This window comes from Lemur catta, chromosome 13 (assembly GCF_020740605.2).
Source record: "Lemur catta isolate mLemCat1 chromosome 13, mLemCat1.pri, whole genome shotgun sequence".
In the NCBI taxonomy this organism is placed as follows: Eukaryota; Metazoa; Chordata; class Mammalia; order Primates; family Lemuridae; genus Lemur; species Lemur catta.
In genome coordinates, this window is record NC_059140.1 from 52,595,639 (window position 1) to 52,621,023 (window position 25,385).

A 25,385-nucleotide genomic window follows, 5' to 3' on the forward strand; every position below is an offset into this window, starting at 1 on the left:
TGTGGGTAAAATGAGAATACTAATATTTATTTTACACAGATCCTGTAGATATATACGTCAAGAGTCATACATGGTGCCTAGCACACACTAAGTATTCTAATGTTAATCATGTTTTGAACAGAAGAAATTCTAATCCTCATTCTCAGCCATTTCTATTTTACCTCATTAAGTAGAGAATATATCTTCTTGTTATCTAAAACACATATTTCTTTCAATATGCTTAAATTTATGAATTTTTTTTCCTCACATCGAGATTTCAAAATACTCACTATATAAGGAGTTAGCTTTCTTTTTTAAAAAATTATTTTCTTTCCAAGCCTAGGAAACCTCAATCATTTTTGATGGTTAGATAGCTGAAGGAGGAAAAAGGTATCGTAAAGGTTTTCTCCATGAATAAAAAAGGAGATTAACTTATTTCCATCAACTTAGGTAAAAGAAAATTATACAGTATGTATCACCTGATTCAATTAAAACTCTTAGACATACTGTGATTCTATAATGATTCTATATCTGGGTTTATTGAAATCTAGGAACCATATTTTAGTCACCTCTAATTCTACACCTGAAACATCTGAGCTGGTCAACAGAAGTGGGGAGAACTGATTATAAACTCTTTGGAGAATAATTTGCTCATAGGAAGAACGTAATAAATGTGTGATCATATTAAATATGTTCTTCTTGTTCAAGGATGAAGCTATTTTCCCTTTGCTATTCAACCATGGCTGGAATAATGAATGACAGCAAGAACAAGTTAGGAAAGCATGAAGTCTATTATAGAGTTAAATATTTTTTGGGTTTTTCAGATATTTAGTAAGTATCTTCCTGAATTGTATTAAAACAATCAACTTTTAAAATAATTCTTAATCATCTGTAAGATTATTTAAAGTATGCCCCTTTGTTCAATTTAAAACTCTCCTTCCCCCCAAATGTAAGTAGCATATTAAAAAGTAGAGTAAATAGATCCTTTGGACTAGAATCAAAGTATCAGTGATGATGTCTACATTGCACAGCAATTTGCAAGACTGAGTATTATTAATTAAGGCTCAAAGAGAAATCAAAACGACTAGGAAAGTTCATGGTATTCTAACAGTTTATAAACTCCTTTCTTCAAAGTATAAAATATATGATACAACAGTCAAATTTCACTTTCATTATCTTTGAATAAGGGCATGACAGTCTTTTTAAAGCTGCACTGAAGTGAGGAGGAAAAGCCTGTCCAGGGTTAAACACTAATTTATGCAAAACCTGGGTTTTGACAGGAATCCTGTCAATGTCAAGCAGCAGGTACACTGACAGCAGGACTGGCTGAAAAGCTTTGTGTTAGAGCTAAAACGGAAATCGCCGATTTATGAAGGCTGTTACAAACTATGGGATTTTAAAAGTGTGAAGGAAAATGGTTTTTCATAAAGAAAAAAATGGAAATCTTTATAACTTTGCAGCCAATCCTATTAGCTTAAAGGAGAATAGTTCTTTCATTCTGTAAGAAAAGCTAATTTACTTTTAAAAGATTTGTGACCTTTTATATTAGAGCTACATTTTGAGAGTTCTAATACAGAACTTCACTATATTAGTAGCATTGAAATACAAAAGAAAATTTTAACAGAAAAAAATAAAAGGAAAAAGAATTAGCTTGAAGAAAAGGACGGTGCAAAGAAGCAATTTGGATTTCCTTTCAAAAGAGGTAATTAATTCAAAAGAGCGATGGATACCCAACTCCTGATTTGGGAATGTCAATCAGAAAGCTACTGCTGCAATTTAGGTTCAACAAAGATCACTTTCAGGAAGTAAACTATAAGAGAGGCTGCTCCTTCCAAAACCTTAAAGGAAAACTAAAGAAACTGAACCAACATTAATTAACAACCTATGTGCTAGGCATTCCAATCTATCCAGTGACTTAACAAAATGTTCGTTGAGCAGCTTCTATGTTCCTCACACCCCTCTATGAGGTTACATGTTCTTATTAATATTTTTTCAAAGGAAAAAACAAAATTGAAGTTTAGAAAGATTATATATCTTGCCCAGGTTATGTTGGGCGATAAAGTCCGTCTTTCCATACATCTCAGTGGATGTAGAAGCTGAAGGAGAGAATTAGAACACATTAAACTCTTACAAGGTTTATAGAAATAGATAAAAATCAAGTGTTTTCCATCTCACTTGCATTTTAAATACATAATGAAATTAATAAAACAAAGTGGATATATTATTTAGATGCTATATTTCTTATTGTAAAACACAAATTATCCACAATGCTATCTACTCTGAACACCATACACTCAAGACTCAACTGAGAGAAAAGAGCTACCTTGAAATGGCCACACTATCCACAAGTAGCAACTATAAGTAAAGAGCTTAGAATAATGTCTGGTACAAGGTTAAGTGTTCAACAAAGTGAGCTATTACTATTACTTCACAAGTATAAAATTCTGTTCTTTATAATACCAGATACAACATAAACAGTTTCTCTTTTATTGGTTTGAGTCAAGCAATCTATTTTATCCCAGCAACTTAAAGAGGTTTAGAATGTAGCACGCAATGCTAAACTAGCTCTTATGTGGCACTTTACACTTAGAAAGTGATTTTATAATTTATCAGTATTAATGACCAGTGTAACACCAAAGAGAGACTGAGAATCTGATCAATTAACCACATGTTCACTTTTCTTCCAATGAAGAAAGGAATCCAGAGGCAATCCTTTTTACTGAGACAAATCCTACCAGCTTATGAAATACAGTAATCATCTTTATAAAATTCATCCAACTTAAAGTTTTTCCCTTCCTTGATATCTACAGACATGGAGCCTTAACTCCTCCAAGAACAAGACTACTGAGAAGGAAAGTATAATAAAGCAGTAAAATTGACCAATACAAATACTTTCACACCAAATTCTTCACATTAACCACCGCAAGTTCCAAGACATTTATCCTCAAAGGCTTAGATGAATACAAATAATTGGTTTGTGTACTTAATTGGTAAGTTCCAACTTAAGAATTTATTACTATAATACTTTTTAAATAAGGGATGTTCATCAATTTCATTAATTTGGCAAACCTCAAGTATCATGTTTCTCTGTTTAATGAGCATCAAAACATGCAGTGGCACGAACTTTGAGGCAGACTGTTTTTCTAAGCTCTGTTTGATCTTAGTGAAAGACTATAAGTTGTTTAGGTTCTTTTTAGGACTTTTACCAATATTTTGGCATGGCAGCAATTAGAAAGAATCAAGTATCCATAATGGGGCTGTATCATTCAATGCCACAGCAACATTATTCCATGATAGTTTACAAATCAATTCTATTGCCATGAGAGCATACGTTAAGAGCATTACCTGGCCTCCTATTTGGATTTTGTTTTATAATTTCATAGCTAGTTGGTGGACACCACTTTAAAACTGTCATGCCAAAATTACGATGGACATTTAAAAAAATTTTCCTCATTTAAAACTGTGTTCGTTGTTAGAAAACTTTCCATGAAAAAGTCAATAATAGACACATGGATCAAAAGGTTAAGTTTCATGAGATTAAACAGTTTTTTAAATTATTTTTCTATCTCATTTTCTTACTCTCTTCCTGAGATAAGATCCCCAAAGGAATAATTTGGTAAATACCACAACTTTTTAAACACTGATATCTCTCACATGTCCATGCATACGTTCATATGTGTACACATGTATACAGCAGCTCAGAATGCTCAAGTACCTAATTAACATTTTTATCTATTTCATGTATCAATACCTGGCATGAAGATGAACTCACGAAGGCCTGAAACTTTGTCAACACTTCTAGGATAATATTAATTAATGTTGCTAGCAAGAGCCTAAAACCAGCTTTACAAGGCATTCTCCAACATTGAATTTTGCTGACATCCTAGGGCAATAATAGTCATTATGACTACGTAGATTTTCAAACATCAGCTTCCTAATGAGAACCTCTACTGAAAATTGGCTGAGTGGTTAACTGTTAGCTTATGCTTAATAAATATAGAAAGTGTGTCCCCTTTGTGTATCTACTTACCAAACTTTTCCTGCAGTTACTAAAAAACTATAAACTAGGACTGAATGGTTACAGAATGCTTCTTTCTAATTTTACTTTATTTGCTTTTACCTTTCAAAATTAGAAATGTGATACAAAATTACAAAAAGTGTATAAAATTGAACATATACACACAGAGGCGTGCACATAATTTTTCTACTCTAAAACAGCCACTACCTTGCGTATATTTTCATTCAAGTCTGTAGATTGGATTTATTCACTTATCATAAATATTTCCCATGATATTACAGCCTTCATAATGATCTTTTATCACAGCTGTACGACATTTCATCCAGCATGTTGGACATTTAGGTAGCTCCTAGTTTTTTACTATTATGACAACAATAATCTCCCAGCAATTAGCTTTTGTCATTGACTATTTCCCTAGGAGACATTAACAATGTGGGATTACTGGTTTAAGAGTTATGAACGGTTTTAAGTCTTAGGGAAAAAACCAAAAGGATCATAGCAATTTATGTTGCCATCAGCAATGTATAAGAGTATCCACATCACTGCACCCTTGCTAGCATGAGTGTTATTGTTTAATTTTTTTCCACTAATTGGTAAATTTAAAACTGTACTTAACTGTTTCAATTTGCATTTGATTACTACCAGAGTTCAATATTTCTAATTTTAGTTATGAAGATGACATTGCTACTTCAGCAAGAAACCATATTGAGCATAAGCCAATGGTTCAAGGCTAAAAAAATAAAATAAAAATAAAAATTTTTAAAATGTTAATCTAATCATGATATGAGTAACTGTTATTGTGCTCCATGGTAATTAGGCATTAATGGCAAGCAGTTCATGTAAGTGGCTATTATTACTATTATTTACACATAGCCAGATCAAGCATTCTTAGATTGTGAGGGAGGGTGGACAAAGTACAGCTACAAGCTCCTCTTATGCCCTCATACAGATCCCTTGGTCTGAACCCAAATGTGCTCCAGAAGGCAAGTTCTCTTTCTTCCTTAGCTCCACACACCCTCCATAAACTGAGCACCCAATAAAGACAGCATTTTAAATTTAGTTTGGCTGAGGGAGGACCAGGACTTACTTTACTGAGAAGATAAGGCAAGTCAGATCTTACTCAAAGAGCTGACCAAACAAATAAGCACCAAATCTCTATCTCTTCTCTCTACTATTACTCCTCAGGTTAATTTTCTAGGTTTTTCAGTAAAACCCTTGCAAGAACTTTTAACTCTGAACTATTTCTATCTCCTTTTCCACAGAGAAAATGAAAGGACTAAAGGCACCTTTATATTCCCACTTTCCCAGTCAACCTTACTAACTAATGAAAGGGTGAGCAGGGAACAGGGTTTAAGGGGCTTCCCTCTATCAAAATCTTTCTCCCCAACACTCTCTGAATTTTCATGCATTTGCGATTCTTTGATGTTTCTAAGCATGTAATTCTGGAAGGTTAAGGAAGAAAACTGAGAGTGGGAAGGATAAAAAGGATAAGAGTAGTCCACTCTCTATAGTGAAGATTAATTTAAACAACCCGGTTTCACATTCTTGAAATACTTAACTCTTAAGCATGCAGAGGATAGGAATAATAGTTTCAATATGGAGAGGACAGAGAGAGAAGCAAAATGACGTAAATCATTCTAGACTGCTTTAAAAATGCATAGTTGAGGACACTAAACTACAAAAGAATAGGAGAGAAGGCCAAGCCTGTGATAATAAAAATTTATGTTTCTATAGGTCTTGGGAGATTACAAAGCACGTTTATTTAGCATATTACTTAATCCTCACAACAATCCTGTACTGAAACTGAGACCCAGAGATATTAAGTAACTTACCCAAAGTCACATAGGTAGTAAGTAGCAGAGCCGGGACTCGAACCCAGGTCTTCTGATTCCTCCTGTGCATTTCCAGCTCCCCTGGAGCTGAAGCAGGGGCAAAAACGGAGGTGGAAGTAATTTGCCCAAGACCAGCCTTGCCCTCTCCCCTTCTTTCAAAGGCCAGGCAGAGCAGACATTTAACTTCATCAGTGACCCCTTTTCACCAAATCCTTTCAGGATAAAGCACACAGAATCTGAAAATGTTTCTCAGCCTTGGGTCCAAGAATGGCAATAAGTGGAAAATAATGTCAGAAGTTATTTTTCGCTATGTTTTGCCATTTATATGAAATCCATTGGAACCTCAAAGCATACTAATTCTCATTTCAGAAAGAAAAACTTTTTTATAATTAAAATTATTTAAAGTAGTTTGCTTAAAAATTTTTTTAGCAGTTTTAGTCAAACCTTTTAAATTATACCATTATAAAAATTATTTTGAAAACTGCCTAACAACTAAGACACCAAATCTACCTATAATCTATTCTGTGACCACTTTTTTCCTATCTTAATCATCTTCCCTCAGTAATATTTTCACTAAAGCAATTATAACCATTAGAATGGATAGAAAATTCACATATTCAGTCTTTCCATAGCCAACTCTAAGTATTTTCAACAAATAGGGAAATGTATGCATCATCACCTTGAGATGTAAATCTTATATTTATTTCTAAATTATGCCTAAATGCTTTTAATGTAGCCTTTTATAATTTTCTATAATAAAATTTAGACTTCCAGTTTTTAATTTCTTGAATAGTTCTTTAATTTTTCTTAAAGGAATTATATATTTTAATTTCCTATCTTAACTATTTACATTTCTTGTAAGTTTTAAATACATTCAATGAGAAATTTTATTTCCTTTGCTAATTTCCAAAGAATATGAACATATAATTTAAATGGACTGGGCATATGACCAAGTTTTTACCATTTCTACAGCTTTTTTTTTTTTTTTTTTGAGACACGAGTCTTATTTTGTCTCCTGGGCTAGAGTATAGTGGCATCATCACAGCTCACTACAACATCAAACCCTTGGGCTAAGCGATTTTCCTGCCTCAGCCTCCCAAGCAGCTGGGACTACAGGCACGCACTACTAAGCCTGGCTAATTTTTCTGTTTTTTTGTAGAGGTGGGGTCTCGCTCTTTCTCAGGCTAGTCTCCAACTCCTGGGCTCAAGCCATCCTCCCGCCTTGACCTCCCAGAGTGCTGGGATTACAGGCATGAGCTAACATGCCTGGCCTTCTGTATCTTTTTTTAATAAGCTCCAATACATCTCAGTGTTTAAAAGCCTTTCCATTTTTGAGAACTACTATCAGTAAGGACAAGCGCAAAGTGAACATTTTTATTAATCAGGGCATACAAAAGATCAACCAGAGATATGAATGTATTTGTGCTCAAAGTTTTTAGAGCCTTTCTGAATTTTAAGTGATGCTCTATTTAACCAGACTTCACTTGAGGCACCGGTCCTATCTAGGTAGGAAAATATGCAACCTAATAGTTAAAAGTCACTTGACACCTTTAAGATGAATAAAAAGACAAACACTCACACATGATACAAGATGAAAAGAGAATGAGGAGGAGGAACTTGGATATGGCGGAGAAGGGGAACAAAAAGAAAAGAAAAAAGGTTCACCTAGAATAGATAAAAAATTTAGACTAAGTACTCTCAAGCTCTTAATATATCTCCCTTTTCCATTTGCTTCAAGACTTCAATTTCATATTTTAAAAATCTAATTAACATTATTTTGGGTACTGATGGCCAAATTCAGGATTTCCTGATAAAGAGATTTATATTATCTGATCACCTTAAGAGAAAAAAAATACATTAGTGTGCTTTCTCCACATTATTTTAAGTCTATTTACTTAAGTCTTTTCAGGATAAAATGTTCATTATAGTGTCCAAGTCATTCATTATATAATACCAAAAAATGGTTGCCAATACTTAAAAAAAATTATATGTCCATAAATTTTAGAATTTAAACCATACAGAACTGAAATTACATTGACTTCCAATATCTTGCTTTGTATAACAAGCTCTTTGTTAATCATGACCAAGAGGGTTGACCCTAATTTCCTAATCACACAATCTGAGAAAAGTGCGCATAATCATACAAGATAAAAATGCCAATAAAAGGTTGTTAAGGTTGTTAAAGTTAATAGGAGTTCTGAAAAGTCAATGTTGGGCTTCCCAAATTACTTCCTTCAAACTATTCCATTCACTTAACATGCATAACAAAATTTAATCAATAATCATGCCAGCAATGGTTCCCAGATTGGTACCATCTCAGTCTGATAGTGGCCTTATCCATATTTACTAGGTGGCTTCTAAAGGGAAGAAAACCAGTCTCTACTTCTCTTATATCCTTTTAGTTCTTTCAGCATATAGGCCAATCTATTTTCCAAAGTAGCTTTGTTACAAGAACTCAAAGAATATTTCGAAAAAAAACTACCATATTAAATTGTCATGTATAGGCTTGATGTCTGAGGAAGGACTCTTTAGCAATAAGGTGATCACCAGGACTACATCGATCATTCAACAAATAATTACTGACCTCCTTCCACTGCTAACAGCTACCAACCCTGTTCATATACCAACTTAAAATTCTGATACCATCAAGCTCTAAAAGAGATGGTACTTACAGTATACACCTACTGATTATTTATAGAGTTCTGTACTTGTATATATCTACTGATAATTTATGGAGTTCCTTTGAACCTCCACTAGCTATTATCCAACAGTAGATTCTGCCCTCATTTAAAATCATAAGTGTCTGGAAAAGGGAGGTTTCTTGAAATAAGAATATTTCCTCCACCAACTGTTGCAAGTGAGCTCTGGAGTTTGATTCGAGAGTATCAGTTCATCTGATTAACAACTGGCATCAGAAAAATAAGAACAGGAGATCAAAAGCAGTTAAGTACAAGAAGAGTTTGTTTTCTGGAAGGCTTTGAATAACAAGCTTTTAACTAATTAGAACAACACTATTCAAAGGCTTTGGAGACAACACACTAGCCTATTAGTAAAAGAACAATATAAATGTCAATATAAAGCAGAAATTTGGTCTTTTAGGATTCTTCTTCTCCATTTAAGAATGTCCACATACCCAATGGTATTAACTAGCTTTGACACTTTTTTAATTTAGTAGCCAATGGCAGTTTAACAACAACAAAAAATATTTCAGATTTCCTTTGCTAATTTCCTAAGAATATGAGAATACAATTGGATTATTGAAGAATAACAAATGTAAAACCCAAAGAAATGATAAAAATACCTTATTGCTGGAACATATAAACATCATGTAGATTATCAGGTGAGAATTACAGAAAAAGACTGTAATATTATGAAAGCTACAATGGTAGTTTTCACAAAGGGCAATTAAATCATGAGTTTCCAGAATTAGAGTTGAAATAAAGTTAAAAGATCAGTGAGTTGTGTAAAATTACATGTAAAGTAAAATCTTTATTTGTATGCAACAAAATACTATTATTAATGGCATAAGTGCTTAAAAGGGACATAAAATTTCAGGAATATATTTTGTCCCCTAGTCACAGAAAGGTAGAGTCTTGGAATGTGTTTGAAGAGAAATTGCTTTTTATATAGTTAGTCTCTATTTATAACATAAAATTATATTACTAGAGGTTTGGAAAATCTGAAACAATATATTCTGAAGATAAATCTTTACCCATTTTATAGATGGGAAATTTGAAAACTAGAAAGATTAAAAAAAAATATTTAAGATGTTATCCAAGTACCTCCTAAAACAGATTCTACACAGGGGAAAAAAAAAAGTTCCATGAGCAAATAACTTTGAGAAGCACTATATATTAGATAACATATCCTCTCTCTCAGAGATTTAAAACACATATTAACTTGTTATTGACTCAAAGAAATCCTATCAAAAAGTGTACTTAATTTTTTTAACACAGCATTTTCCAAATTTGTTTAACCATAAAGTGGAACTAATGTTCTCTAAACATACTGTAGAAAACTCTATGTTGGATATATGAGTCAAGACAAAAATATGCAAATAAATAAATAATGACTTTTGTATTCCTGTGATGGTCTAAGCTGAGTAACTAGAACCTCTTCATTAATTTACTTCTTAATAAACTATATGAGCTTTGTAAGGCAAATAAAATGTACTCACTGTTGCAGTATTTCCTTTCCCTTCTGCATGGAGCTCTCAGCCAATGACAGGCTACTAAGGGAGTTATTTCAAGCCAAGGTGTAAAACTCTTGCCAGTAGTTCCAAGTTTAATGGAACTGGAAGCTCTATAACACCAGAGTATTTCTCTCACAAGGATACAGATCAACTCCACTCTTTTACTAGAGGTGTGATGGTGAAACCTATTGCACATGATTCTAGAATAAACAGCATAGGTTCAGTAAAGGTGAAGAAATTAGGATCAGTAGGAAGGGTAGTCCATACACATCAAAAAAGATACCACACGCCAGAGGTAAAAAGAAACAAGTTTTTGTTTTTTTTTTTAAAAAGGCCAAAATAATACAATGTTTAGGAAACAGAATGAAAATAGAGAGGTGACTAATAAGATGATAAAAGAAAGAATACAGAAAAATAGTAGTAGGCAGCAACACATGGATGACCACATGGGGCTATAAAAGAGAATGGATAACTGACAACTCACTGTGGTATGCAATCAACTATGTAGCATAAGCCCATTTTCAGCTCATCCCCATCAAGGTTCACCATCACTGAACTACAAAAGAGGGAAGCTGCTTCAGAGGGAGTTCCATCTGAAAAGGAATAAAGTCTATGGTGCAATGAGCAACATTATTTTTCTGCACTTTTAGATGCAGATGAAAGAAGCTCAGAAACTAAAATTCACCAGAAATTCACCAGAAACAAAACCAGAACTGCTTGCTTGTATGTGTGTGTGTTTTAATTCAAGAAGCATGCCTCTTCAGATTTTTAAAATCTTTAAAATACACTGACATAAGTGTCAAGGCATATGCCCAATATAAGATTGACCTCTTTGGGAGGTCAATCCCAAGTAAAGAAGTAAAAGAAGTAAAACAAAACAAAAACATCCTTCGGATTCATTTATTTTACTACTTTATTTCCCGTGCAATGAGTATATTAGCAAGTCTACTACATATATTGGCAAAGGAATGGTAAAATTCAGTGCAGTCTGAAATTACATCTTTCAAAGTCCCTATAAGTAAAATAAATAAAAATACAAAATTTACACTTCAAAGAGAACAAGCCTTGGGTCTACTGAATCAGAAGTGTCAAAGGAAAAAACATCACCTGACAATCCCAGCCCCCTTCAACTGTGGCTCCCACCCATGATGCCTCCTTAACACTACTTCAAAAGAAAAAAACCAAACTATTATATAATATTGAGTATAAAAGTAAAGCATCATCACTTTACTCCTTAATTAACACCATATATTCAGAAATCCATATTATAGGTTGCCATTAATAAAGGGGAGACAGTGATAAAAGATTAATGTAATATCTCTTGATGTTATTCATGTATACAAACAAAGAATGCTGTGGATTTTTCAACCAGTTATGCTAGCCTGGTACATAACAGTAATGATATTTAAATAATTTGAGCCTTACATTGTTTTATAAACTGTATTTAAAGTTATAAACAAACCTGAGTATTCAAATAACTCTAAAAAGAAAGAAAACAAGTCTTAGGTAATACCCTGCCATGTTATTTCACTTTGGGAGTGATTTCACCTTTAGAAGAAAAAAAGAAAAAGAAATAATAATATAATCTGTACTTTCATTGCTCAATAAAAGAAAACTGATTACCCAGAAATCTTTTAAAGATGTTTTTATATACAGTTTCTTTAAACAGATCATAATATATTGTCATCAAATATCAAAATTCAAGCAATACTTTGTACAGGTTCTTAAAATAGCATAAATATTCTTAGTATTAATTTAAATGGTCAAATAAAATGTCTCCATTGAATAGTATAGCCAGGTCAAAAGTAAATCTCAAGATTTTCATAATATCCCATAAGGTTTAGCTATCACCAACTGAATTTGGGTTTTTAAGGGTGAGATATGAACAATTTTTAAGGTGACATATTTATGCATATGGAGTGCATTTATGAATGAATTCTCTCTCCCTCTATGGCAGCAGCTTTTACATCTCCAGTAAAATGCTGTTGTATAAACCACAGCTTCCCATAGGAATCGTAAGAGGCTGGGTATTAGAATAAATAAATATAGCACATTTGATTCAACCAAACTTTATTAAAAGAAAAACTTAAAGATACTGCATGGAATCCCCAAATTCCATGGCCCATGATTTGAAGATTATGTTCTTAAATGGGGCTAAACTAGCTATACAATTTCCTTCTGATTTACTCTGTTGTTTATATTACAAAAGAAAATGAGCTCTGCCCATATGGCAACCTTTGAAAGGAAAGTTTCCCAAAATATATATGGTGGAAGACAATGTATTTCAGTTACCTTAACCAAATTATATTTTTAGTGTAGAAATTTAAATATGGAAAAATTATAATCACTAATTTATTTAAGAATTTATCAGTAAGAATGAAAAAACTTTGGGACTATGATCCAAACACATGCTTGCACTTCTTACTAAATACTAATTGGCAGAACCTCATTGCTACATAATCCTAATCTTCCTTTGAAATTAATGGTTTCTATAACAATTATCTTTTTTAATATTACTATGATCTTGTGATTCAAATACAAACTAGATGTAGCCTAATTTTATCACTATGCCATTAAAATTACTAACATGACCTTGTTCTAATACATTTAGGATTCATTTTTAAACCTATTAATTTATATATCACAACTCCTTCCTCATTAAATATGTTTGGGGTTATTTTGGTTCTATGTTTCTTTTTAATTTAGTGATAGAATAATTATGGCTTTTTATGGATGTTATTTGAATTTGAAAAGGTAACTTTCAAATGTGATTCTTAGTATGCCATTATGAAATAAATTTTGTGCACAGTTACTTCAAAACTAAAACTTGAGATAGTTCTTTTTTTTCAAAGTATGCTAACACAAAAATAAGTACTTATCATAAAAAACAGAACCCAAACCCTCCTAAAAACAAATTTGACTTTTTAAATAGATAAAATAGATATATGGATAAAAACTTTTTAAATAAATAAAATTCATTACTTTATACCTTCTTCTTCCATATTAAGTTCACCTTCAAACTAAGGTGAAATAAAATAAAGACATATACATTATTTAAAATAAAACTTCAGTAAACAAGACTTTCTCCATTTCTATTTTGTTTTAAAGCTTTAAGAAGTAAGAATAAAGACACTAATGAGAGATCTAAGTTTGTTTCATGTAACAGAAACTCTAATTCTCTTAACTTTGTGCAGAAGGCAGGGATTTTTGTGTGTTTTATGGAGTAATATATACCTTTCACCAAGAACAGCGTCTGGTATCTAACAGATGTACAATGAATATTTGTTGAATAAATGAACATTCCACAGAAAAACACTTAAGATAGGATAATCACCTAAAAGACAATAAAAATCCACCTGTCACTTTACAGAATTACTGCCCAAGATGCTATGTATGTTAAGGTCTTAGAACTAACAATTTTCTATACATTCATAATTTTTCTGGTTGGAACAACGGCTGAACAATGATCATTTCCTGATACCAAGAAGCAGAAGATACTATGAACTTTTAAAAAGAACATTTACACATCAGCATATTCTAAAATATTTCTTGGGATATAAAAGTCTCAACAGAAGCTAGATCATAAATAGACTTGGAAAATCAATACTTGATAGTATAGTGTCTTCTCAGGTTTAGAAGAGCAATTCAGAACCAACAACGCCCCCAAAATACAAAAGGTTTGCCTGAATAGCAGCATTAAGGTATTTCTATTGCTTCCAAATTGCCTGTGGCATTTTCTTACTGGTTTCTTGGAATTAGTTTGAGTTTAAAGGAACCAATTTGGAAAGGGCCTGCAGGAAACACAAAGAGCAGGTTTTCTTTGCCCCTGATGTATTCTCATACAGTGGTGAGAAATATAAAATAATGTTTTCTCATATATAATTTTACAAGTAAAACACAAGACTCCATAATGCTTCATTTACTTTGCTAAAATAAGAAAAAAAACCCTGTTATTTTCAAAAAACTGATTCTTTGAAAAGATAAATAAGTTAGAGCATTTACCCAGTTAATAATGAGCTGTGAATCTCACACTATGTGTGATAATTAGGAAGTTCACTACAATAAAGACACTAAATTAAGGCAGAATATTTTATGATAACCAAAAGAAACAGGTGAAATCTAGCTAGGACAAATAAAGTATGACTTATCAAAAAGTTTAGCAAATCATTCTGAAGAAAATATTTAATCATAGTCACAACATATGTTTTGGCAATCTACAATATTATCACTGAGTATGTTCTGGAAGTAAGAAGGTATATCCAGATGGAAAGAGAAAATAGATATTTGGCCTACAGACAGAGTTAAGGCAAATAATTCCTAAATCTTATGAGAAAAACATTAACACTTAGATTTAAAATATTAACTTGATATTTATTTTAATTTTCCATACATTTTGACTTAGTCATTGAGTCTCTTAATATTTCATGCTTTTTATTTAATGATTTATCCTTAACACCTTTAAGAGACAATACAAGCAACTGATTTCTATAAAGACTTCTGGTTTATAGGCAGGCTTGATTGTTTTTCTGCAAACTACTTAAAAAAAATCTTCCCTAAATGATCACTGAACATGGAAAACAAGAAGTTTTCCAAAATCTTGTACCAATAACAAACATAAACCTTAATAAAAGATATAATACCATTTCACAATAAAAAATAGTAATGCACATATATAGTGCAAGAGTTAAAAAATTACAAATTCCACAATCCATCATGTGATTGTGCTAAGGCCCCTAACAACTTCCCTGCACCTTTGCAGCCGTTTAATTTTTCTAGCATGACTTGACAGTTAAAGTTACCTTCTTACTGGTACAGTGAATGTTTTGCTTTGGATAATTTTGTACATCTTTGATTAACTTAAAACTTGTTACAGGTCCCTAATTACAAAAATAAATGTACTCACAGACCCCACTATTAATCTCTCAGAGGCTAAGAGAACTCTACATTAACTCTACATTACATGTACTGACCGCCACACAGAGTGTACTTCTTCAGGGGCTTTTTATCTCTATGCTCACATATGTATTTTTTTTAATGGAAATGGGTGAAGATACATTAAGTTGGTGGCCTCTATATTTCAAGAAGGAGACATTTCTCTCAACTAAGTTAATTATTCATGTGGATAAAGAAGGCTGATCTTTTCCTCAGTAATGATGTACACGATCCAAAAATGTTATACTAATTTTTGCAAATTCATAAAACATCAACAATCACTTGATTACAGAAATAGGTGGAAAGAAATACTAGAATCTCCAAAAGATTTAGTGAGTCTATCCTGCTTCTTCCTGCAAAATATTTCAGGCATCTTATAAAAGATTTTTAAGTTGACCGCAGAAAAAGAAAATAGGTTTTAAAAAAAAGCACAATAAAGCATAGATGAGTATTCACAAATGTGTAAGAAGACTATGAAAGTACTTCTGTGGTTCAGAACAGAATCACTAAATAAGTTGTGACACCTGATAAATTTATTGTGCAGCTAAGTTTACATAGACCTAAAATCAAGGATAAAACAATCAGGACTATTAAGGGAGAAAAAGGAATAGTCACTGACTGTAGAAAGAAAATTATCACTTTAGGACCAAACACCTCTGAATAGGAGAGCTACAGTGAGGAATAACAAATATGCTCATCAGTTATGGCCACCCTGGAATAGCAAAAGGAAGGAGAGAAGAAACAAAGTAAGAAAACTAAATTTTTCTTTAGGGAGAAAAGAATGAATTAATCTCATTACATCTTCTAAAAAAATTTAAAAAGCTAAATAACATAAGAACTCTATTTTGAATATTTGACTGCTATTGCTAAAAATAATTGGGAAGATATAACGAATAGCAAACCAAGACTCAACTTTTAGAAATATAGATTCAATAAATAATTACTTTACCATCAAAACTAGATTAAAAGTATTAATGAAAAAGAATGAAAATAGCTATTATATGAGAATCAGAAGGGTAAAAATATCATTATATCAACTTTGTTCAAGAAAAGACAGACAAATCAGATATTGGTGGTATTTTACTTCTTAGGGAAAAAGCAGTTAAACTTTAGAGAATGAGAGTGAAGGAAAAGATCTCTTAATTAAACATATAAACCATTACTAATAAGCTGTAAAATATGAAATGATAAATTCTGTAGAAAATGACAATCTTTTTAATACAAAAAAGGTAAAACTAAAGATCCATGGCCTAAAACATGATTACTGCTATTAGGTTTTTGTTATTGTTTTATTTATCTTTTTAGGGGGCAGGATGTGAAGACAGGACAGAAAAATTTTAAAATACCAAAACTAAAAAGCAGCTCATGAGAAAACAATGTATCTTTCAATGATGAAAGCTACTGTCTGGATGATATAATTTTCTAGCATATCTGATATTTTAGGGAAATAGCAAACAATAGGCTTATAATGATAACTTTATTAACAGCTATCCACAAATTAGAAAAATGAAAGAATTAAGAAAAACTTTACTAAACTAATTTTAATGTCTTGCACTCCTGTTTTTGCCTAAATGTAATTAAGGACCTATCTGTATAAAGTCACATAAGTCCCATATAAAATGGACTCCATGAGGCCATTAAGTTGTAAGTTACATCATCAAAGTTATAACACAGCTTTGACATAACATTTGGCAACAAAACTAATCAAATAATTATTAAACACAGATATTTATAGTTAATCTGTACATATATAAATATCTATGCAGTAAATGTATGAATTCATGTATAATTTAAAGTGTTTTCCTTAATTTTACATGTAATTAAAATAATAAACAATATACATGTATCCAAGAGATATTTAAATTTGACAACTGCTGGACATGATTTGGTAAAATTTAAAGTAACAAACTGGGAAAGAACAAAATATGCATAAAAACCCACTTTACATATACAAAATTTTGGCAAACATATAAATAAGGGCACCTATTTCCAAAGCATAATACAATAAAGCATTATACAAGAAAAGTAATTCCAATGCATTCATGTTTATTGTAGTTCAGTGTAAGAATTAAATTAAAATTTTACTTTAGGGGTAGCATGTTATAAGTAAATTCAAAATAACTTCCCACTTGCAAATTTTGTATAACTATGACTAATCTTTTAGAGCTAAGTATTTTCTTCAAAATAGCTTATGCCTTTGTACAGAATTTGGATCACGTACCCATGCCTCTGTTTGAATGGGCTTGATATTGCTTAGTAGCACCTCTTCATAGTTTCCATAATCAATGAATTTAACAACTGCCGTCATACCCGAAGAATGGAGGGCTTCAACTTCTGCCCGGTAAAACTGAGGAGGCAAAAGGAGTTTTAATTATGCCAATCAGTATTGTCTACAAAGGGCAATATTTGATACAAATGTAAATTCTCAAAGTGTTCCAATGTGTAATATTTTTAAGAAAGAAAACTTACCTTTGGATAATCCTTTGACTAATATTGATAAAACAATTCTTATATACTAATCAGATTATATAACTATGAAGTAATTTACTTTAAAAACAGAAATAATGTGACAAAAATAAATGGCAAAGAAGAAGGCTCATTGCTTCACTCATCTCAGGTGGCTGTGCTGAGGCAGAGATGTGGGGCAGCAAATAAGCACATTACTTAGATCCAGGATTTATAGGATTAGAGACACTGCAAGTCCAGAAACTTTTATCAGTTTACTCAAGTGATAACTAGCTTTGAGAAGTGATGCATATTAACTAACACACTCACAAGGAACCAATTTACATGAGAACTACAATTTTAAAATGTGTTAAATTAACTGGGAGTAGGTTTTCTGATTGGAGTACTCCTCCAATACAGGTCAACCCATTCAGGACCCAACTTAAGTCTGAATGCTGCTTAGTAAATGTGAAATGGAAATGCAAAACAATTTGCTCTTAAGGAATATTTTCTTCAAGCTAGGGTAGTTGGATGCTCTACTGTAATACTACTCTAACAATATCTCTTAATAGGCTCATCAGAATCAGAAAATGCTAAAGGTAACAAAAATTCATATTTTTCACAACCTTCTAAAAATGAGTTACCCTTGATATACTAGGAAAGAATTGGTTTTTAACTAGTATATTATTAGCTAGTATATTTAACTAGTATATTTCATATTACAAAGGTATTATGTGAATCTATGGTATTTCCTTCCCAGGTCTGGATGCAAGCAAGTTTAGAGACACTATGCTGGAATTTTCCTCTATACTTTCCTTCTCTCTCTTCTTCCTTTATTTCTTAGCCTCATACTTTTCTGTTCTGTGAATTGTTTTGAGTATTCTGGATATATACTTCAGCTGTAAGCTTGTCAGTTCAGGTAAGTTCAACAAATATGCTATATTCTAGCATGACTCAAGAAGTAAATTGATACCCTTTTAAGTTTAGCCTTTGTCCCTTGTGATGCTGTGAGGATACTGAAGGAGTATAGTATCCCACCTATCTGCCTTATATCTTCAACTTTCCAAAATACAGCCTGCCTAAGTCAGTTTCTGAAAGTATCACTTAAGAAACCCTGCTCCAAATAAAGCCATGTACAGTCCTCAAAACAGTACTCAATAAATTATAGGAGATACTTAACAGTTTATTATGCAGTAGGATTTGTGTGAGATGATTTTGTCCAACTTTAAGCTAACAAACATGTTCTGAGCACATTTAAGGTAGGGTAGGCTAAGCTATGACATCCAGTAAGTTAAGTGTATAAAATGCATTTTCAACTTACGATATTTTCAACTTACAATGGGTTTATTGTGACATAAACCTGATAAAAAAAAATGCTAAAGTCTGAATTTATTCTACAGGTGAAAAGAGTACCTAGAAAGAATGACATGGTCTATGATCAGGATCACAGTGGCAGCAGTATCAATGACAATTTAAGGTTTAAGGTAAGGAAACCAATTTGAAGGTTGTAATATTTCAGTCGAGAAGGGGAAAAAGAAATGAACTGGTTTTGTCAGTACAGAGGAAGAAGAACTGCCCCAAATTCTCAAATCCTTCTATGGAAATAAAGCTAGAGAGAACGTAAGGCTTTATGAGAAATTTTTTAAACAATAGATTATACTAATTGATTAATTATCTCCAAAACATCATTGCAATGAAATTAAGAAAATTATGATTTCTTAATGGCAATTATAGTCTCTTAAACTTTCTCTTAAACCTCTACTCTTGTCTCTGGCTAGAAAATTGGAACATTGCCTATTCTTGACATTTAAAAGCTACCTCTCTTCAGTTAGTGGTTTCAGAAGATAACTAATTCCATCTCTTTCACAAGGTATTATTTACTTTACTACCAATGCTTAATAGTATAATCTATTTAGAGTCCACAGTTCCTCACTAAAATTGAAAGTACACATCCAATTTAAATCAAGTAGTCACTTTAAAGGATCATCTAATTACTCCAAGAATACTCTAATAGCTCAAAACATTTTGAGAATTGTTAGGTACCATCTTTTAGACCAGTGGTCCCCAAACTTTTCGAGGGACCAATTTCACTGAAGACGCTTTTTCCATGGAAGGTGGGGTGGGGGCGAGCTGAGGTGGTGATGCGAGTGATAGGGAGCAACTGTACATACAGATGAAGCTTTGCTCACTCGCCTGCTCCTCACCTCCTGCAGGGCGGCCCCTCAGTTCCTAAGTTTCCTGGAAGACAATCTTCCCATGGACTACGAGTGAGGGTGAGGTGGGGATGCAGAGCTCTGCAGCCCAGTCCCTCACAGGCCATGGACTGATACCAGCCCTTGGCCCAGGGTTTGGGGACTGCAGTTTTAGATGCTATATTACATAATTTTGAATACATTCAGCAGAGGTAATAGATGAATTCAGTATTATTTATTTTTTGAGACAATTACAATTAAGATTAAAGCTTTATTAATAATTTTATCAGGTATTTGGAGGTATTTGGGTAATAGCCCAGCCAGAACTATCTGATATATCCCAAGCACCTGGCACTTAGCAGTTACTCAATTATAATTTGTTGAATACTCAATTAATATTTGTTGAAGGAACTTGTCTGTCAAGTCCAATTATCTGAATCCCTATAGGCCTATTATTTTTCTCTGCTGCTTTATTTGTTTCTGGTCAATCATTCATATTTACTCATTCATTTACTCTCTCACTCTCTCTCTCTGTTTTATTAACCATGGCTCATAACTTTTTACAGGATGCCAGACATTGCAGATAAAATATTGAAGGTTTTAGAAGATGTTATTTTTCCTAAAAAGAGGATTATATATATATATTTATTTTTTAGCAGGCAGAGTACACACAGATATCCTTGATCCTTTAAAGGGTTCGTTTTGGCTTTGTAAGGGTTCTCTGTTTTAGTTTTGCCCTTACTACTCAGGGCACAATCCCTGTGGGATTTCAATAGAAAGCCTCAGTTGTTTACCAAGCCTTTCAAACATTATTGAATTTGAACTCCAATCTCTTACTTCTGCTCATGTTAAGGCCACCAACAACCCCATATTGTCCAATACAGAAAACACTTTTTCATCCTCATTCTTAACCTTTCACAGAAGCATCTGAAATAGTGGCCATTCCCTCTATGGTAGACACTGTTGGCTCGGTAAACACTGATTTCTAACTACTTCAATTTTTCTTTCCTCTACAATGACAGAGGGATAGTTAAATATAATGAATCCCTCACTACTCAAATCAAATAATTCCTGAATTCTGGAAAGTAAGTGGTATGAGTTGTGAGATTAAGAGTCTCGATAGTGAAAAGCACCTGCCTTTGCTTTCTAAGCCTCCCTGATAGCCAGAGAGTAGCCATGTGATATAGTTCCAACCAATGAGATTTAAATAAAAGTCTGCTGGTATTCCTGGGAAGGCTTTTGCTTTTCTGGAAAAAAAGATACATAGTGCTGTCTCCTCTTCTCCTTCGAGCATTGACAGCTACAGATGCCACTTCTACACAAATATTATCCCACATTCATACAAAAATCTTAAATGTCCATGCCATCCAGCTGTATAACCCTGTACTCCTCCTTGTTCTATTATCAGGCAACATCTAATGTCCTGCTTATACTTCATCATTCACTGAACACAACAGGGCCTGGGTCCTGATTCCAAGTCCTACAGCAACCTCATAAAGGATCTGTCCAAATTCCCTAGTCTGAATTTCAGTTCCTTGAAATCTTCAGTTACCTTTACTTTCACCATTCCCTTTAGCCACACACTCGCATGGACACATCCTTACCTTATCAACTGAAACTACTCTACCTATGAAATGTTTATTTCAAATATTTGTCCTCTTTGACCTGATTCTCACATCTACCCTTCATATCCTTCACTCTAACCCCCTTATATCTGTTTTTATTGCCTTGCTAATATTTCCAGTTCCCTCACTCCTCTACCTTTTTCATATATAAATGTCCCCTCCAGAATTAACTAATTAACAGAGTCAACAAATAATTTTGAAATCCCTACACTGTGGGAGAAGCAGGACTACAGAAGAAAACTAGACAGACATAGTCCAGTCATCTAGGAACTTAATATCACAAGAAGGGAAAGAGATACCAATCCAGGAACCAAAACCAAACATATTTACAAATTATGATAAGATTTAAAAAGTGAACAAGGCACTGATTGAGAAAGTGAATAATGTAGGTAGAAGGATGTAACAGGTCAAAGGAGGCTTCTTCTAAGGGTTAATGCTTGAGTCAAACCCTCAAGGATGAAAAGAGTAGCTAGTAGAAGAACATGTCGGGCAGAGGGAAACACGTGGGCAAAGGCCCTTCTCTCTGAGGGTCCCTCTGTCCTTTTCCCCTTCCTGCTGTTACTGTGCTGGTCTTCTGCCTTTCAGCCAGGCTCTTATTTGATCCTCTATATTCTTTTTTTGCCCTCATCTTCTGGTTTTCCTTCTGCCTTTCCCCTACAATTTTCCTCTTTTCCTTTTAGCCAGCATATAATGTTTAAATTATTGGCTTAATAATTATTAAATTATTTATTATAAGGTAAGTAATTAACTTATGTTCTCTTAATTATTGTTAAAAAGTAGGCTGAATGCGTATATTTTCTTTAAATAAAGACCTGCAGAATTTCATTTTGTGCCATTCAGCTGATTTTCTTCCTTGAAAATCAGTATAATTTTACTAGAAAGAAAATCAAACATTTGTAATTCAGCTGATAAGTGAAATAAAGTTCAACTTCACTTAATCACTTTTACAATACTTTTCTGATATGTAAGCTAAAACCAAACCTAACCAAGGCAAATCTTATGGGACAGATTTTCCCTAAGCATCCATAAAATATATTAAATATTTTGTCTATCTTCTCTTTTATAAATTATATAAAACTTACATCCATCTAAACTTATATAAAATTTGTATCTATAAATATGTTCAAAGGTACAACTGTAAAACAAAACTCATAGTCCCAAAGTAATGGTTTTCTATAAAAGTCCTATTAGAATATTACATTTATTAATATTAGTACAAAATATCTTTAAAGTATCCATACCTTGTTGTCTTCCCAATAAAGTGCAAAACATTCATCTCCAGGCTTCCACATTTTTGCATACTCCATAGGAATAGATGATTCTAGTACTTTTTCTGGCTTAATTGGCCCAGATCTTCTTTTGGGCCCACTATTGTAAAATATTTTATCATCATAGGGTATAGCTGTGAGGGGTCCTGCTGGCTTAATAGGTCCTACTCGTTTTCCTCTCAGAGGCATTTCTGTCTCTCCATTTGGAACACCAATGAAGCTATTACTTCGAACGGGATTCAGGCAATTGGTATTTACATTAAAATGTTTTTCAATTTTTATACCACTGAAAGCTTCATTACTTAATGTTCGTGATTTCCTATCATAAAAATGCTCAGGATTAGCTGTTTGGTTTTCTCTTTTTCCACGTTTTTGATTATTATAATCTATGGATTCTTGAGGAAGTGGATTTTCTTTTGCCTCTGCATAGGATGGACCTTTTCCTGATCTGCTTTGCATAGAGTTATCTCTTTTTCTAAAAGCACCATCATTGTGCTGAGAACCTAATGGGTAAGAAGTATCTTTAGTTCGGTCATATCTAGAATATGGTCTATCACACTTGACTCTCTCTTCAGCCCATACATCAGATCCTGAACAAGTATTCAGTCTCTCAGAACCTCTATTTCTAGGTAATCCGCTGCCCTCTAAAATTGACTTTGAATGTTGGGAGTCTCTTTGAAAACGAGGAGGTTTTTCATTTCTTGGCTGCCTGCTATCATTTCTAGGAAGATGTCTTGGTTGATTATTTTCTTTTACTCCATTTTGATCAGTATTTGACAATCTATGTTGTCCCTGATGAAGCTGCTGTGGCTGTGACTTAGGTTCTGAAAGGTAAAAGTATATTATACACACAATTAAAATGAAGACTCTGCATTAATATTTCATTATTTTAAAATGCTTAAAAATTATTCTATTAATACAAAATTATTGAACTACTATTTTAAAATCTTCCCCCATCTTCCCATCTCATTATCTTAATCCCTCTGTGCTTCCTTAGAGTCTTATATTTCTAATGTATACTTTTCTAATTAGCCATACTAGTAAACCATAATATGAATCATGAAAAAATTGTGGACAATCAAAATCCATTTGTCTTTGTCCCTGAATGTTTGCATTCTTAAATATGGCTATGTATATATGCTATTCTGGTAATTCATTTCCCAAAACATTAATGAAATAGAATTGCAAATTGCTAACTCAGAAACTGCTATGAAACTGCACAAGTACAACACTTTCTCCTTTCTGAATGCCATTCTAATTTAGAAACGTACAGCTATTATTATCAGTCACGTTCTAGCCTTTGCAAAAATGTTCCTTCTCAAATCTTCCTGGATCTGGAATTGTTAAATGTTTATATTACAAATAGATATCCTACTATAGAAAAGGGTCAATAATTTTCTTGATCCATCAAAGTAATTAAGTAAGAGTAGGTACTACTTGGAAATACAGAAAATAAGTGTCAAAAATGGAAACATAGAAAAAAGTGTCAACGACATTATTAGGTATAATAGTGCATATAATGTCCAACTTGAAAGCAAAAGCAGTAACATGGTAAACATATATTTAAAATAATTTTAAAGGCTGTATTTTACATAGTGATTTTTATTCTATTTAAATTTGTACCATATCATTTATACTTTCCTCCCTCATTATTTGAAATAGCATGTCTATAACATTATTATACCAAACATATTGATTAGTCTTTGGTGTACATGTCTTGTTTCTCTTGTCATATACCATAATCAACATGCAGGTCATAATTATTCTTTTATTTCCCCAGGGTCACAACAGTTCCAAAGAGAGGCATGATTGACATTTTGGATGAGACTGGGTTCCCTGCATTGCAAGAAAATTAATCTTATTGACCTCTAGACACTACATGCCAAAAGTACCTTCCCCCAGCAACTCCAGTCACTTTGACTACCAAAACTGTCCCCACGCATTTCCAAGTCACTGGAGGCAAAAAGATATTATGTAAATTGTTTAAAACAACAGGAAGAAAGAGAGATCTGTAAAGGTTCCTGAGTAACAAAACAGGTCACAGACTAAAGAGCAAGATTCAAAATGGTACCCCCCAAAAAACAAAAAAAACAACTTCTCAACAGAACCACTGGAAGACAGAAGCCAATCTAACAGGCTTTAAATATTTTCAAAAGGGAAAACTATTTCCTAAGTAGAATTCTATATCAAACACTCATTAATTCTGACAAAGAATAAAGATTTTTCAAATATGCAAGACTTCAAACATTAGCTAAGACCATTTAAAGAGACATCTTTTAAAAAAATCACTTTCTTCCCAAGAATATCTGCCTTATAAACATAACACTAATGTCTTATTTTAACTGTGGTCAATATTAGCTGTTTAGGGATCAATTTTTCTTAAATTATTTCAGTTAGGACCACCGATATGTGACAGTCAGGAGGTACAAAAAATTTAGGTCATCATGAGAGTGACTAAGTATCCCAGACTACAGATGGAGGCTGGATAACCATGTATACAGAATAAAAATTCAACTAGGCTTGGCATCCGTGTGGGAGAATTTGACTTCAATCCATCTAAAGGAAAAAATGAAAAAATTTCTAATTTACAATTTAGAATTAAGGAGTGCTCAGTCTGTGGAACTATACTGCAGTTATGTTAATAGGAAAATATCAAATTTCTTCATTTATTTCTAGATCCAATCTACTTAAAGAATTTCTGGACTTTTCTATTATTGTTCTTACTAACATCTAACAACTTCATTTATATACTCAACCACTCTCATGCACCAGCTTTCTTATTTCAAAAGTACTGTCCCAAGAAAGAAAACAAGAAATTTTTGTACAGCTTATTATGTTTAACATACAAGCAAACTTAGGAAACTGCCTGATAATAAAGAGGAAAAAATTATTCCATTTTACT

General features: G+C 32.8%; 1 protein-coding gene across 4 annotated transcripts in view; it reads right to left on the bottom strand.

The window, feature by feature from the left end:
- Positions 1-25,385, bottom strand: part of TDRD3 (tudor domain containing 3) — a 134,789-nt gene that overhangs the window by 15,052 nt on the left and 94,352 nt on the right. For 3 of the 4 annotated variants that reach the window (XM_045566632.1, XM_045566635.1, XM_045566634.1), the window contains 2 exons: positions 22,457-23,307; positions 17,175-17,300 (listed from right to left, as the gene is read on the bottom strand). In XM_045566632.1, coding sequence (XP_045422588.1) covers positions 17,175-17,300; positions 22,457-23,307 — 977 coding nt within the window. Of the gene's footprint in view, positions 1-5,829; positions 5,917-17,174; positions 17,301-22,456; positions 23,308-25,385 lie in introns of all 4 variants that reach the window. The other variant, XM_045566633.1, reaches the window with a different exon arrangement.